At 41.9% G+C, this 16677-nt stretch overlaps 1 protein-coding gene across 1 annotated transcript in view; it reads right to left on the bottom strand.

Moving 5' to 3' along the window:
* The window catches only part of HYDIN (HYDIN axonemal central pair apparatus protein), a gene marked incomplete at its 5' end in the record, with an annotated part of 342250 nt that overhangs the window by 109287 nt on the left and 216286 nt on the right, over positions 1 to 16677 (bottom strand). The window contains 9 exons of the mRNA XM_082677828.1: positions 1602 to 1770; positions 6028 to 6267; positions 10231 to 10380; positions 10696 to 10887; positions 11038 to 11165; positions 11385 to 11521; positions 11947 to 12074; positions 13721 to 13839; positions 15510 to 15687. Coding sequence (XP_082533954.1) covers positions 1602 to 1770; positions 6028 to 6267; positions 10231 to 10380; positions 10696 to 10887; positions 11038 to 11165; positions 11385 to 11521; positions 11947 to 12074; positions 13721 to 13839; positions 15510 to 15687 — 1441 coding nt within the window. The remainder of the gene's footprint in view (positions 1 to 1601; positions 1771 to 6027; positions 6268 to 10230; positions 10381 to 10695; positions 10888 to 11037; positions 11166 to 11384; positions 11522 to 11946; positions 12075 to 13720; positions 13840 to 15509; positions 15688 to 16677) is intronic.

The following is a 16677-nucleotide window of genomic DNA, read 5'->3' as shown; positions in this document are numbered from 1 at the left end:
ACATTGCAGACCCTCGTGACTCTCTGCCTCAGGCCACTAGGCAGTCCTGAGTTTAAATGTCTATCCCCCCACCCCTCCCTGACTTTGAGCTCTCAAAGGTAGGGGCTGATTTCATTGATCTTTCTTCTAGCACTTCAGCTCAGTGCTTGGAACATAGTGGGTGCTTGTTATGGGCTGAACTGGTTCCCATAAAGTTCATTTGCTGAAGTCCTAAGCACCACCCCCGTGCCACACTCCACTCCCTGCCCCAGTATCCCAGAATGTGACTATTTGAAGTTAGGGCCTTTCAAGAGGTAGTTAAGTTAAAATGAGTGTCCTAAGCCATCCACAGTCCAATATCACTGGTGTTCTTATAGGAAGAGATTAGGACACAGACACACAGAGGGAAGTCCTTGTGAACACACAGGGGGAAGACAGGCATCTACAAGCCACGGAGGGAGGTTCAGTAGAAAACAATTCCACCAACACCTTGATCTTGGATTTCTAGCCTCCAGAATTATGAGAAAATAAGTTTTGCTTGGTTAAGCCCCCCAGTCTGTGGTATTTGCAGTGGCAGTTCTAGTGAACTAATATGCTCAATAAATACAACCAGGAGACTGGGTGGACAGGCAGCCTTCTTCTCTCATCTTCTCCTTTTAGGGCAGATTAGTGTTCTCCGACTACCTACTGTCTTGAGAGACATCAAGACAGGTCCAAGGGCAGGAGAAATGGACTTCATTCATTCATTCATTAACTCTTACAGAAACATTTATCAGGTGCTGGTCCATGCACTGGGTATACATTGCGGAATACATGATCACTGCCTTTATGGGGGCTTGTCTAGAGGGGAGACAAGTGTGAAGAAAATACATGTGATGACTATTATGCAGAAGAAGAGGGCAAGTAAGAACGGAGGGCAAATTTCCAGGGTGAGGGCACAGGGAAGCAGAGAAGTGAGCACCCCAACAAGCTACACGATCCCATAGGTCTCCCTGGAACCTTGATGCTCAAATACACACAAGGGGGGATCCTGGGTGGATGATGGATAACTCTGGGGTGCTGGGCAAGAAAGGGCAAGATCGTAAGAGCACAGTCCAGCTTTGTGATTGAGTTTTGGCCTTGAGGACCATCGAGGGTCTTTCCTCATGTGAACTCCCACCCCTACCTCTCGTAGGGCACCAATATCTACCATGCATGATGGATTACCTTGCATCACCTAGGCACAGATGTGGAGGCTGTGGAGTGGTTACTGTCGTGGACTCCAGAGTCAGAGAGACCTGGGCTTGAGTCCTGATTCTGCCACTTAAATCTGTGGACCTGGCTTCTCAGTGCTTCCTCTCTCTGTACGTGTGAAGCCCTCAACACAGGGCTTGGTATCTAGCAAGTGTCCTTCTATATCTGAATTAGCTGTTTTTAAGTCTTAACTCCCCACCAGACTCTAGTGAGAGCAGAATGTGTCCCCATCTCTGCATCCCTACAATGGGGACAACAGGACCATTTTGCAAGGGTTAGAAATGAAATCCATAAGGTGCTCCGTAACTGGTTTGTCTCCCAGCAGAGATAATTCAAAGAAGCCAGGGGAGTGGCTGGAGCCACGGGCTCCAGAACTGTTGAGTTCTCACCGTTCTCCTGTGCCAGACTCTGCAGATATTTCACCTTCATCTGCTCCTCTTTTGACCTCTTCATCTCCTTAAAGTATTCATACACCTCTGGGGGCAGGTTTTCCCCCGGAAGGCGGGGAGGCAGCAGCAGGGAGTTGTAGGAATCATAGCCCTTCAGCGTTCGCAAGATCTGCTCAAGGAGAATGGGAACTGCTGTTGGTCCCACTGGAAGTTTCCTCCCCACAGTCCCAGGTGGGTCTGCCATCCATCTCATAAAAACCCTGCCCCTGACCAAGGCTGGGGTGTATACAAATACTTTCTGGATCTCAAAGGGTAGGGTCCTTTGCAGAGGTCTAAAGTGTAAGGCTGAGCCCTGGATCTGTGGGGATATCAAATTTTTATTTTGCCCCATTTGTGCCTGGGCATTTCCCGTGTGGAAAAAATTTTCCCCTTGTTTAATAAATAACATATACTGTTTTTTTTTGTTGTTGTTTTCCATTGACAAAAGTACAGAACTCAATTATCCACTTTGAGTGACATGTTATTGAAAAATATTGTGGATAGCAATGTTGTCTTGGTAAGGTGGTTGTCTCATATATAGAGGATCCAGAGAAAAGTAGGCAAAATGGCTGTTTAGGTATGTGTATGGGTGTGTGTGTATATTTGAGAGAGAGACAGACAGAGAGGGATGTATATTAGGCTTGTCAGATGAAGTACAAGATGCCTAGTTAAATTTAAATTTCAGATAAAAAAATGAATAATTTTTAAAGTATAAATGTGTCCCATGTTGTTTATCTGGAATTCAAATTTAATTGTGGCAACCTGTTTTTCTTTCTGCTAAATCCAGCAACACTAGTGTGTATGTATATTTATAAAAGACAGTAAAATCAACTCCTAGAAAGCAATTACTTTCTATGCAACCTAATTTACTGGTGTGAAAAATCAGTTAGGTAACCCTTCTCCAAGATCACCAATTTTAGTTGTTTGAAAACCAATATTAATGAGCTTACTCTAAAATTTATATGGAAGAACAAAGGGCTAAGAATAGTTGAAACGCTAATGAAGAAAAATAGAGAGGACTGTCCTACCAGATATCAGGAATTATGAAGTTGGAGCAATAGACAGGGTGGTACTGATGCTGAATAGAGAAACTGACCAATGAAATGGAGGTGAGAGCATAGAATAGACCCACGTGTATATGGAGCTTTGACACAGGACAGAGGTGGCATGGCAGATCAGTGGGGAAAGGAAGGCCTATTCCAAAGGCTGGCTGATGTAGAGACACAAAGGCCTGGCCAACTTGCTTCATCTGAGGTGACTGTAAACAGCCAACCCAGCTGCAGAGTGTCCTGTGGGATCAGCTGAAGTCTCTGTGCAATGTCATCACAGCTTACCTTCTCTGTCTGCCTAGGTCTAATGTTCCTTATCCTTTACAGGTGTCGTCCCTGAGAGTACTCTCTGATAAACCTTCTGTATGCAAATCTCAGAGTCTTGGATTCTGCTTTCCACTGACCCTGACCCACAGCAGAGGATGCTGTGGCAACACAAGCCATTGAACATCTAATAAATACCTAATGAAAAGACTCAAATCCAGAGGGACAGAATCCAAACCGGGCAGAGCACAAACACTGGATGTAAAGAAGATAGAAGATTCAAAGGCCAAGTTGATGGAGAGTCCAGAGGAAGCAGACCATCTTATCTAAGCCATTCCTAAATTCCTGACCCAGAGCAAACATGAGATGACAAATGTTTATTGTTTTATGTGACTAAGCTTGGGAGTAAGTTATTTTGCAGCAATAGATAGCTAATATAACATCACACTTCATGAACAGCAAGACCTTATGAGAAAACAATGGAGCAATGTATGTAAGATATACGAGTGCAGAAAATGTGAGCCAAGGATACTGTATCCAATCAAACTGATCTTCAAGCACAAAAGCCAAGGGAAAACAGTTATGAACACAGGAGTACTCAGGAAATATTGTTCCCACGGTCCCTTCCTGAGGAATCCACTAGAGAATGATCTTCTGACAACCCAGTAGCGAATGGAGAAGCCTCATCACAAGGACTGGTGTTGAGCATTAAATATGTTCAAGTGTAGAACTAAGACTAAATGATGGAAATTAGCAGAACTAAGACTAAATAATGGAAATTAAAATTACTTAATTAGCATTAAATATGTTCAAGTGTAGAACTAAGACTAAATGATGGAAATTAGATGATTACCCAGTAGGCATTAACTGGAAGTAAAGAAATATCATTTTAAATTAGAGGGTGGTGAGGAGAGGTAAAAAGAGATTTTTAGCTAATTTCATTATTGCTCATAGTAGGGAACTAAGAGGCAGTTTCTAAAAAGTAGGGTACTAAGGGTATTAGATAAAGGCATAGTTTATACAGATCAGCCTCAAGGTAGGACAGCAGGGTAGAGACAGTAAAAATGGACCTGAATAGATCAATGGAAAAGAACAGAGATTCCAGAAATAGACCCAAATAAACATAGTCAACTGATCTTTCCTAAAGGAGCAAATGCAATACAATGGAGCAAAGAGTTTTTTTCAACAAATGATGCTGGAATTGGACATCCACTGTCAAAAAAATAAATCTGAGTGGATCTTAACTTCATAAAAATTAACTCAAATGAATTGTAGACCTAAATAAAAAACATAAAACTATAAAATTTCTAGAAGATAGCATAACAGAAAATTTAGATGACCTAGAGTATGGTGATGACTTTTTAGACACAACTCCAAAGGCACAGTCTATGAAAAAAGTAATTGATAAGCTGGACTTCATTAAAATGAAAAACTTCTGCTCTGCAAAAGATAATGTCAAGAGAATGAAAAGACAAGCCACAGACTGGGAGAAAATATTTGAAAAAGACACATCTGATAAAGGACTATTATTCAAAATATGTAAAGAACTCTTAAAGCTCAACAATAAGGAAACAGATAACTTGATTAAAAATTGGGCCAAAGACCTTAACAGATACCTCACCAAAGAAAATATACAGATGGCAAATAGGCGTATGTATGGATATTCCACATTATATATGCCTTCAGGGAAATGCAAATTAAAACAACAATGAGATACCACTACACACCTATTAGAACAGCCAAAATCCAAAACCCTGACAATATCAAAAGCTAGTGAGGATAAGGAGCAACAGGAACTCTCATTTACTGCTAGTAGGAATGCAAAATGTTACAACCATTTTGGAAGACAGTTTGACAGTTTCTTACAAAACTAAACATACACTTACCATAGAATCCAGCAATCATACTCCTTGGCATTTACCTAAAGAGTTGAAAACTTATGTTCACACAAAAACCTGCACACAGATGTTTATAGCAGCTTTATTCATAATTGCCAAAACTTGGAAACAACCAAGATGTCTTTCAGTAGGTGAATGGATAAATAAACTGTGGTATTTCCAGACAACGGAATATCATTCAGCACTAAAAAGAAATGAGCTATCAAGCCATGAAAAGATATGGAGGAACCTTAAATGCATATTACTAAGTGAAAGAAGCCAATTTGAACATCTACATACTCTATGATTCCAACTATATGGCATTCTGGAAAAGGCAAAACTACAGAGACAGCAAAAAAGATTAATGGTTGCCAGGGGTTGGGAGGAGGGATGGATGAATATGTGGAGCACAGAGGATATTTAGGGCAATGAAAATACTTTGACACTATAATGATTGCTACATGTTGTTATACATTTGTCTAAACCCATAGAATGCACCAAGAGTGAACTGTAATGTAAACTATGGACTTTGGGTGATTATGATGTCACATAGGTTTATCAATTGTAAAAAATATACCATTCTAGTGAGGGATGTTGATAATGGGGGAGGCTGTGCATGTGTGGGGGCAGGGGTTATTATGAAAAATCTCTGCATCTTCCCCTCAATTTTGCTGTGAATCTAAAACTGCTCTAAAGAATAAAGTTTAAAAAAAAATGGACAAGGAGGAGCAATTGTAAAATATACAAGCCAGAGCAAATAGGAAAAAAAAAAAAAAGGCAGATTTAAGCCCTAACGTGATTACATTAAATGTAAATGGTCTAAATACACCAATTAAAAACAAAGACTGCCAGAGTATATTAAAAAGATGACCCAAATATATGCCATCTACAAGAAACTCATTTCAAATATAATGACTATGGCATACATTCTTTACTGTTTGAATTTTAACATGAGCATGTATTAGTTTTTAAATTAGTTGTTTCAAATGTATAATGAGATCACAAAGAAGAATGAATTCTGCTTAGGGCAAGGGAAGTAGGTCAGGAAAGCCTGCAAAGTGATCTTTAAATTGACAGGGAAGGGTTCACAGGAAGAAGGAGCAAAGGTGAGGAGGAAGTTGTCCAAGCAGAGAGAAGAGTACCTGGCAAGGCCCAGCATGTGTAGGAAAATGGAGTTTGGTTTTGGTCTCTGCTCACCTTCTCTTCTACAAGATATTGCTGGTCAAATTCTAAGGAGTAAAACTCAATGGGAAAGTTGCAGGGATTCTTCACCACCACCTCGGCCTCATCTCCAGGTGCATAAGGCAGCAGTGGCCCCAGCTCCAGAACTGAGGGACTAAATTCCAAGCACGGCTCTAGACCTTGCCCCTGTGCCAGTAGAGTAAGCTTTTGATCACTCTGGGCAATCTGGAACACCAAGGTTTGGCTGTAGAATTTCTGGAAAATATAAAAACAAAACAAGCAACTAAATTTTTTTCTGTTATGTGACATGTAAAACGGATAGCCACTGGGGGACAAAATTGATCCTGTTTAGATTAAGAGAGAAAAGTTTTCTTATAAAATTGCATGAGAGCAACTTATATTAGAGTGTTAATACTGGGTATCTAGCATGCCAGGCACTGTACCAAGTGCTTCATCACAGTCCTGTGAATGCTGTTCTCATAACCCTCAGATCCTCCAATGTGCTCAGATGTCCCACTGCCACTATCTGCACCTCTGGGTCTGTACCTCTGGGCTCTCATTTCATGGGCCCTGCTGCCCATGGGTAGGGCAGGGCAAGGCAGAAGTGTCACAGAAGTAACACCTTCTGGGGACAATCCTTAACCAACGACTCTCAGGAGTTACTGTATAAAGACTCCTGAGAGGGATAATTCTGAAATGTGCATTTTGTATATTTTCTCCGAGTTTCCAGTGGGATTAAGATCCAGTGTCCAGGACTTCCCTGGTGGCGCAGTGGTTAAGAATCTGCCTGCCAATGCAGGGGACACAGGTTTGAGCCCTGGTCTGGGAAGATCCCACATGCCGTGGAGCAACTAAGCCCATGTGCCACAACTACCTAGCCTGCGCTCTAGAGCCCGCGAGCCACAACTATTGAGCCCACATGCCACAACTACTGAAGCCCATGCAACTAGAGCCTGTGCTCCGCAACAAGAGAAGCCACCGCAACGAGAAGCCTGTGTGCCGCAACGAAGAGTAGCCCCCGCTAGCCACAACTAGAGAAAGTCCGCATGCAGCAACAAAGACCCAAGGCAGCCAAAAATAAATAAATCAATAAATCAGTCCAGTGTCCAAGGTAGCTGACTCACTTGCACACCCTATTAGCTGCCTTCCTTTTCCTTATCACCTTCTACTTCTCTTTTAGTATTCCCTACACTTCCTAAATAATCTGCTTGCACTCAAATTCTTGACTCCAGGTCTGTTTCTTGGAGAATCTGAATGATCATATTTCCATTATTTAAAGATACAGTTAAGCAGCTAGTCAGAGATGATCAGCTAGCTCAATCAGTTCGTCTGATACAATTACAATCCAAATACCAGTTGATAATGATACGAATTATTCTAATCTGGTTTCACTTAGGAACCTATTAAAATGCATATTCACAGGCCCATTCCTAGAGATCCTGACTTGGTAGGGGCAGGATAAGGCTGGGGATTCTGTAGTTTTAACCAGATGCCCAGGTTGTTCTGAAACTGTTGGGCTCATGGCTTGGGTTTGGAAAGCATGATTGGCTGAGCGATTTGGAGAGCTCTTAACTACCTTAGCTCAGAGGGAAGGAAAATCAGATGGAAAGAATGTGTAAGGACATAGATACAAGTTCAGAAAAATACCTGTTGTTGGAGATAGTAAGAGAACAAATTATTGGCTAAGAAGGTTTTCTATATAGTTATGGGTTTAGCACCTTATGTGATCCAAACTTCTATATTTTAACTGCTTTTTAGGGAAATATTTCTTACTTTTTTTTTTTTTTTTTGGCTGCATTGGGTCTTTGTTGGTGAACGTGGGCTTTCTCTAGTAGCGATGAGCAGGGTCTACTCTTCGTTGTAGTGCATGGGCTTCTCATTGCGGTGGCTTCTCTTGCTGCGGAGCACTGGCTCTAGGTGCGTGGGCTCAGTAGTTGTGGCTCACGGGCTCTAGAGCACAGGCTCAGTAGTTGTGGTGCATGGGCTTAGTTGCTCCATGGCATGTGGGATCTTCCCAGACCAGGGATTGAACCCATGTTCCCTGCACTGGCAGGTGGATTCTTAACCACTACACCACCAGGGAAGTCCCAGGGAAATATTTCTAAAACATTTCATTCATCTTGTTTTCTAACACAAAGTATTCTGAACGCATGTTATAATGTCTAGGAGTTGTTAATGTGGACATCAGTGTTTCTCTGTGCTGCTGATGCTGGTGAAGATATAGGTGTGGACTGTATGGGTTGCAAGGCTAACCAGTTCCTTGTATACGGCCAATAAATTCCTCTCCCAAACTCTAATTTGAAAAGATACATGCACCTCAATGTGCATAGAAGTACCGTTTACAACAGCCAAGACATGGAAGCAACCTAAATGTCCATCAACAGAAGAATGAACAAAGAAGATGTGGTATATATGTACAATGGAGTAAAAAAGAATGGAATAATACCATTTGCAGCAACATGGATGGACCTAGAGATTCTCATACTAAGTGAAGTAAGCCAGATAGAGAAAGACAAATATCATATGATATCGCTTATATGTGGAATCTAAAAAAGTGATACAAGTGAACTTATTTACAAAACAGAAATAAACTCAGACATAGAAAACAAACTTATGGTTACCAAAGGGGATAGTGGGGTGGGGGGGAGAGATAAATGAGGAGTTTGGGATTAATATATACACACTACTATATATAAAATAGGTAAACAATAAGGACCTACTGTATAGCATAGGGAACTATACTCAATATCTTATAATAGCCTACAATGGAAAAGAGTCTGAAAAAAATATATGTATTCATTGTAAATTAACTATACTTCAGTAAAAAATGATACTTAAAAAAATTCCTATCCCATTTGGTGGAAACATTTTATTAATTTTGACCAATGCTAACTCAACACTTATGGAACTGCCCAAACAAATCTTTTTTTTTTTTTACTATATTTACTGGTATTTTTTTCAGTAAAACATCCAAAATCTTGAGTAAACCTGCTGGCAGTCTTAAGACTCTCTAAGAATGACAAACACATTAGTTTTCTTTTCTTTTAAAAGGGTTGGGGAGATTTTGATAATGACAGAAACAGGGACTCTATTTTAGAATCAGATATGAAGTCATTCTCTTTTCTTTCTTCTCATTGTAGATTCTGAAGCACTTCCTCAAAGCCGTTACCAGGAAAACGGGAGTTAACCATGGGTATTTTATAAAACTCACATCGATTTCTTCTTTTAAAAGAATAAAGAAAAACATCTCCCAAATGCCTTAGGCTTTCAGCAAAAGTCTTTACAGTGTAACCTCTTGAGATCCTCTCTGGTTCTAGGATTTTTATTATTTTTTTACTGTATTCTTTGTCAGGAGTAGCTTTGTGCTCATGGTGTTTGCAAAAGAAACACTTGTGAGGCCCAGGGAGTATGTCTACCAGAAAGTACTTATTATTATCACAACTACTGATGATAATAGTAAATAGATATTGAGACACTACATACAGAGCAGTATGCTATGCATTTTATTCACATTAATTCATTTAATCTTCAAAATGACCCTTAGGAGGTAGCTACTGCAGGTTGATAATTTCTTACCTGAAACCCTAGGGGCCAGATGCTTTCAAATTCAGAGTTTTAAAAAGGTAAACACAGAGCATATACCCTATGTTACATAGTAGCCTTAGCAGCATCCCCTGTAATCAAACACATTAATATTTCTGCAGTTGCAGTGTTTGAGTCTGCAAACCAAGGGGGATAAATAAAGGTTAAGTAGTCTCATGTCAGTTCAGATAGGTTTTTCTGCCAAATTAGTTTGGGTCCGAAACTTAAAAAAATTTTTCCCCCAGTTTTTAGAACTTATTGGATTTTGGAATTGCAATAAGGGATTTTGGACATGTGATATTATTATTTTTCATTTTATCTATGAGCAAACTGAGGTTTAGCGAGGCTGAATAATTTGCCCAAAGCCATGCAGCCTCTTAGTCAGAGGCAGAAGGCCACTAAGCCAGGTCTGTTGGTAAAAGTCAAAGTGTTAGATAGATCTGCCGATTCCAGAGCCGGTGCTCCTAACCACCAGGACACAGCTCCTGCATGAACCAGAGCACTGAATGTCATAATCAGAATAGTGAGGGACAGGTCACTCAAAGTTTCCCTGGAGACCCAATCAAGCATGGACTTCGAGTACAGCTCAAAGAGATCCAGAGAGTCTGAATGAGACTGCATTTCTTTAAAGCTTACCTCTTCTTTGGGCATGAATTTCACTTGCATGTTGGACTTCTCACCAGGATCCAAGACCCCAGAAGTGGGCTGAATCTCAAAGATCCGTGTCTTTGGCTTGAATTCAGCACATAGTTTCCGTCTTAAGTACTTTGGCATGTGTTTCTCCAGCTGGCAAATAAATAGTAGACAATTAGACCATTTTCTTTGGAAAATGCCTCCACCGTCCACCCACTCAATCTATGTTTACTGATTACTTCCCAGGTGTCAGGGCACAAAGATAAATACGACATGACATTCGCGAGATAGCATGGCCTGATAGTCCTTGAGTGCTGGGCTGAGGGCCTACATTTTATTCAGGGGGCAATGGTTGTCGCTGAAAGTCTTTGAGCAGAAGGGTGAAATGAAGAGAGTGACGGATTAGAATTATAAATCTGACTTAAATGGAGATGGAAAAAAGGGGACAATGGGCCACAATTCATTTACCTTGCTAACTTGCTTAGGGGTGTGGATAAACCATTCACAAGGGACTTGGAGGTGATTGGAAAGCTGAATAGTTTCCACGAGGCACTGTCCACACTGAATTGTAGCAAACTCCACTTTTCCACAAGACAGTGTCATACTGGGAATGGTCACCTTGGCTTGGAGACAGATGTGAACTGCTGGCCCTCCAACCACCTAGAGTGGGCATAAAATTGTTGTTACCGTGTCGCATGGGATAGGAGAAAGAATCACGGCTCTGAAATAGTAACTGGATCATCACAGGGGTGATCAGCAAGCAGAGATGGAAGCTGGGGAGGATCAGCTGGGCCTCGTGATGCATCTTACCTTGATGGGCAGAATGACATTTTTGTTTCCAACAGAAAGGCTGGCCCCTTGTGCATCAAATCTCACTTCAAATGTTTCCGTTTCACAGTAAGGCAGATTCTTCACACGATCTAGCTCAATACTGAAGCCTGGACCAAGACAAACAAAATTTCTTTGAGGAAAAGAAAAGTAGCAATCAAGAGCTGCTCTAGATACAGCCCATCGGAGGCAGGATGACCACTCAAAGTATCAATTAATGGCCCAACAATTCTTTCAGCTGATCCCAGAAGAAGCACTCCAGGACAGTACAGATGGGCATCGTGTTAGAAATGACAGAGTGCAATAGGAAGGGTCTCCATCCTGGTTACCTGTGTCGTGAAGGACATGCTTTTCTGCATGGAAGGACACTGGGAAGTGACTGGTGTTGGTGATCTTGATGATGTGGGTTCGGACGTCACCAAGGGTGATGTAACCAAAGTCTAGGATATATTCTGGCAGCTGGACTCTGAAACAGTTAACAAGGTCTTCTTACCACTCACATTTCCAAATGTGCAAGAGTGTGAGGCTTTCTTCCATCTCCTCTGCACAATTCTATTCTCTGGAGTAGAGAACCACCACTCTCCAGAATGGAGACTAGGAACAAGACACTTCCCCCAGAAGACCACATTGCTGCGTTAGCCATCATCTCTAAACACCTTCAGTGCTGGTCCTTAAGGACCTGAAACCGGCCCATCTATTAGACAAAGTGGGAGGTTTCTGACTAAGAGGCAGAGACCTGCCTGGTTGGCTGGCTGCTAGAGAACGGCAGACATGTAAGGCGAGTGGATTTCATCCGTACATAGTCAATCATTAATTCATGGAGCACTCTGGTGGAGGGCACCGCTGGCTCTGCCACACTCTGAAACAAACACGACATGGAAGGGCGCTCACTTGATCGGTTTGCGGTGACTCTGATGGCAGAAGTTGTCCACGGAACCAAGGACAATTGATTTCTGATGTTCTGTGGCATAGTTTTGGACTATAAGCCGCTCTACTTCCATCTGGAGTTGAGTATTTAACTGGAGCAAGAGAGAAGAGCAAGTAAGCAAATTCTTTGAGAACATGCATTCTCAATGGGGGCAAAACCACCCCTAAGGGGGCGAAAGTTGCTTCATGGAGGAGAGAGTGAGAAAATCTTAGATATTACAATGGCTTGTGGCCCTCCAAAGGGCCACAGTAAATAAATAGATATACAGTATATCTGTGGTGTTAAAATTTTTGTTGGGGTTCAAGGTGGTTAAACAAACTGTACATCTGTGCCATGGAGTATTACTGAGCAATGGAGTAAGGAATGAACTATTTATGTTGATGGATCTCAAGGGCATTATGCTGAATGAAAAAAAAATAATCTCAAAAGGTTACATACTGTATGATTCCATTTACATAACTCTTCTATACTCATAACAAGATTATAGAGATGGAGAACTATAGTGGCTGCCAGGGGAAAGGGGTGGGGAGATTGGGGATGGCTATAAGCGAGAAGCATGTAAAGGCAAAAACAAAATGTATTTCCTGAAATAAATGTTCCAAATGCAAAAAAAAAAAAAAAACAAATTAAAAATAAGAGACTCAAGGGAGTTCCCTGGTGGCCTAGTGGTTAGGATTCCGGGCTTTCACTGCTGCGGCCCCGGTTCAATCCCTGGTCAGGAACTGAGATCCTGTAAGCCATGAGGTGTGGCAAAAAAAAAGAGGCTCAATTCTCCCTGTTGAAAATAAGGGTAGAGACTTCTTCCAGCTTCATTTTCAAGAAAACTTGTAAGATCTTTCTCTGTCTCTTGGAAATATATATAAATCTTTTCATAGGCTAAGACTTTTTATCAGCTTCACAACCCAGGAACATCTTCCTTAAGGACCTGGGAACCATCTCTTTGACATGTCATCGTCAAGGAAGATAGAGCCCCATCTCCTATCCTGCCATTTCTGTGGGAGGATAGGAGCTCAACTTCAGAGGACCCTGTCATAAAAACACAAAAGGTTTGTTTTCCCTTTGGGTAAAGCCAATTAGCTAACACAGATGGTCACCCCAATTACCATGTGAATTTAGCATGAACTAAGTGTGACAAATGGTGCTGTCAAGTCCTCTTACTTGAGGACTAGTTATAGTTTTTACTTAAGGACTAGTTACTGTTTACCTTGAGAACATGTATATAATAGGTTGTATCTGCTTGGCTTTACGAAAGACTGAGATTTCTTTCTGTCTTTGCAATCTCCTAGCAGACTGACAGAGACACGGAACACTTTCTGCTTTAATGCTTATCAATAATAAAGTTGGATTCTTTCTCTTCCACCTTTGTGGAGAGATTTTGTGGGTTGGAAAGAGATTTTTGCTTATAATTCTATTTCCCCAGTGAGCACAAGGGATACTTACGGAGATGGAACACTTCTGTATCTTAACTGTGGTGGTGGATACACAAAACTACACGTGAAAAAATTGGATTAGAACCACACACAGACGCAGATATGCATACATACAGAGACATGCAGAGACAGACCCACGAGTACATATAACACTGATGAAATCTGAATAAGCTCTATGGCTTGTACCAATGTCAATTTCCTGGTTTTGATACTGTTCTATAGTTATGCAAGATGTTACCACTGGGAAAAACATTTTTTTGCAGCTTCCTGTGAATCTACTTCCTGTGCAGAGCGAAGCCAATCTTACCTCAGAAGATTCATCCTCAGGCACTTCCTCAGGTCTCTCTAAGTGGTCAAACATTTCATTTTTGGTTTCTTCTAGGTTTTTTCTGGCCTGATTTAAGAAGATTTCATACTTCTCACATCCTGTGGGGGTTGGAAGGAGAAGGAAATCTGAATGGCTAGAAATATATGAATTATGCCTAAAACACAGACTCTAAGCTCAGGGTAAATAAAGTGAGAAGGGAAGTGAACTTTGTGAAACTTAGCCTGCCATGTTTTCTCTGCTTCAGAGGATAATTTGTGAATGAGTAGAATTTGTAAAAGAGAACTCACTGAGTTTTATGAGATTATGCTTTAGTGGGATACCAACTGTTTCTCAAGAACTTAATGACAGTAACATCCTGAGCCACTCATAGGGTGACCAACTGGATCCCAGCCTACTTGGTACTTTCCCAGTTCTAGCACTGATGGCTGCACCACTTGGGAAACCCCTCCATGCTGGACAAACCCAGGTGGATGGTCACCCTTTAGGTTGGTCTTCATGTTTATTAATTCTCTGTTAACAAAAAGAATATATTTGGTTCAAGTTGCTTTAACTACGACTAAATAAGCTACAGTCCCCTGAATCAGGCAGGCTGGGCAATGGGGAGAGAGATTTCACCAGTTCACCAGTAAGCCAGCGCAAATTCAAATGCTTGAGGGGCAAGGTAAGCAAAGTCATTAAAGTGCCTTCTATGAAACCATAGGAAGTGCTGGGACTGTGGTGAACTGGAGTACAGAAGACCCAACTAGTATTCAGATTTAAATTATTTTAAAGCCCTGTATTGGGCAAACATGTCTACTGCCATCATGAGGCCAGCTGGGCACCCAGTTTTCAACCGTGTGGCAAAGGCTTTTCTTCTTGACAATTATACGTAGAGTTGGACTAACCTCCGGCTGGCTGGAACTCTAGATACTAGAGTGTAACATGGTCTTAGATTTATTAATATTTGTCTTCATATTATCAGGGAGCAGACAATTAGGATTTAATGCATGACCATCAACAGGTGAGTTAGTGACTTTGGGGAGTGGGGTAGGAGGAAAGGCCGAGGTGGGAGGGCTTAGTCTGAAGCTGCTTAGGGAATGTAGATTTCAAAGAGCTTGAAGAGGGTTCATGAAGAAGAGTGAGAAGTTTCTCTTGACTCTTCATCCTGTAGTCCATGTCAGGAAGAAAGAGCCAGAGTCAGTCTGTGGCTAAAAGAGCTGCTGGGGTGAGCTTCAGGATCTGCCAAGACAGAAATATTCTGATACAGAGGGATGGCTCTGGGTGCCAGATGTTACCCAGAAAAGCCTTGGCTAAGGATGTGGGCAGACAACTGATAAGTCTAAATTAGCCTCCAAACTGTACTGCCAGCATAAGGGGTTGGAACCTTAGCTGCCTTTCTGTACAGTTCATATTGATATTCTGAGAACTGTATTCCTTGCAGTACAATCAGCCTTTGCCTTCTCAATGGCCATCTGTGAGTGACAACTCCACATGATGGAGGAAAAGGCTTTTGGAAGTACAATGTCCTGATCTCTCTTTAAGTAATTTAATGATGGCAAAATTGGCCAGGGGTCTTAATTTGGAACTACCATGGACCCTATCTTGTCTTACTCATCTCAGGTCACCAAGTCAATTTCAACTCTTGACGTTTTCTGCAATTCAGGAATAACACAAAAGGGAACTTGTGAGGACTGCCAAACAAATAATGCGAGTTGCCATCAACCTTATAATAAGCAGCTAAAACACATCTTGTCATCCAGTGGGGAAATACTATAGAGGGCAGAAGTACCTTTGAGGTTCCTGGGGAGATCGACGCAGATTCGGGGAAAGATTCCCTCTCCACTCAGAGTAATATTTTCTGGGTCCAAGTGGGCAATCTGTATCTGGAAGCTCCTTTGAAAGATCTCAGGTACTCCAGGCAAGTAGTAAACCTTCAACACCTGCTCTTTATGGGAACCGATAAAACCCTATACAGCAGAAAGATGGGAGAGGATTTTAAGATTTACGTAAAATTTATGTAAAATTTACAATGGACTCTTGCTTCTGGCAGTTTGATGGACTAGATAATCCCAAGGGCCTAGTGTGCTAAACTGTCCACTCACATTCCTCCTCCAAGATTCATTCCTATGAAGGTACGAGAAAATGACAAACAATAGAAAAATAGGCAGCATATGTGGGCACACATTTCATAAAAGAGGAAACAGAATGGCAAGCAAACAGTAAAGCTGCTTATCCTTATAAGTAACCAGGGAAATGCAAATTAAGATCATACTGAAAACAATTTTAAACCATAAGATTGGTAAAGTTTGCCAAATTTGGTAAGACTATGCATCAAAAGAAACTCACATTTCAACACATCTGGTGGGAATGTCAACGGGAAAAATCACTCCACTAACTGCTTTAGTGGAGATAGCTTCAAAATGGTGGAGGCGCAAGACGTGGAGATCACCTTCCTCCCCAAAAATACATTAAAAATACATCTATGTGAGGACCAGCTCCTACAGAACACCTACTGAACGCTGGCAGAAGACCTCAGACTTCCCAAAGGCAAAAAACTGCCCACGTACCTGGGTAGGGCAAAAGAAAAAAGAAAAACAGAGACCCATCCCAGGGATGGGACCTGCAGCTCTGGGAGGGAGCTGTGAAGAAGAAGTTTCCACACACTAGGAAGCCCCTTCACTGGTGGAGATGGTGGGTGGGCAGGGGGAAGCTTTGGAGCCACGGAGGAGAGCGCAGGTGCAGAGGGCAAAGCAGAGAAATTCCCGCACATAGGATCGCTGCTGACCAGCACTCACCAGCCTGAGAGGCTTGTCTGCTCACCCGCCAGGGCAGGCGGGGGCTGGGAGCTGAGGCTCGGGCTTTAGAGTTCAGACCCCAGGGAGAGGACTGGGCTTGGCTGCCTGAACACAGCCTGAAGGGGGCTAGTGTGCCACAGCTAGCCGGGAGGGAGTCTGGGA

This window comes from Grampus griseus, assembly GCF_964374135.1.
Source record: "Grampus griseus genome assembly, chromosome: 19".
NCBI lineage: Eukaryota > Metazoa > Chordata > Mammalia > Artiodactyla > Delphinidae > Grampus > Grampus griseus.
This window is presented reverse-complemented; position numbering and strand designations above follow the sequence as displayed.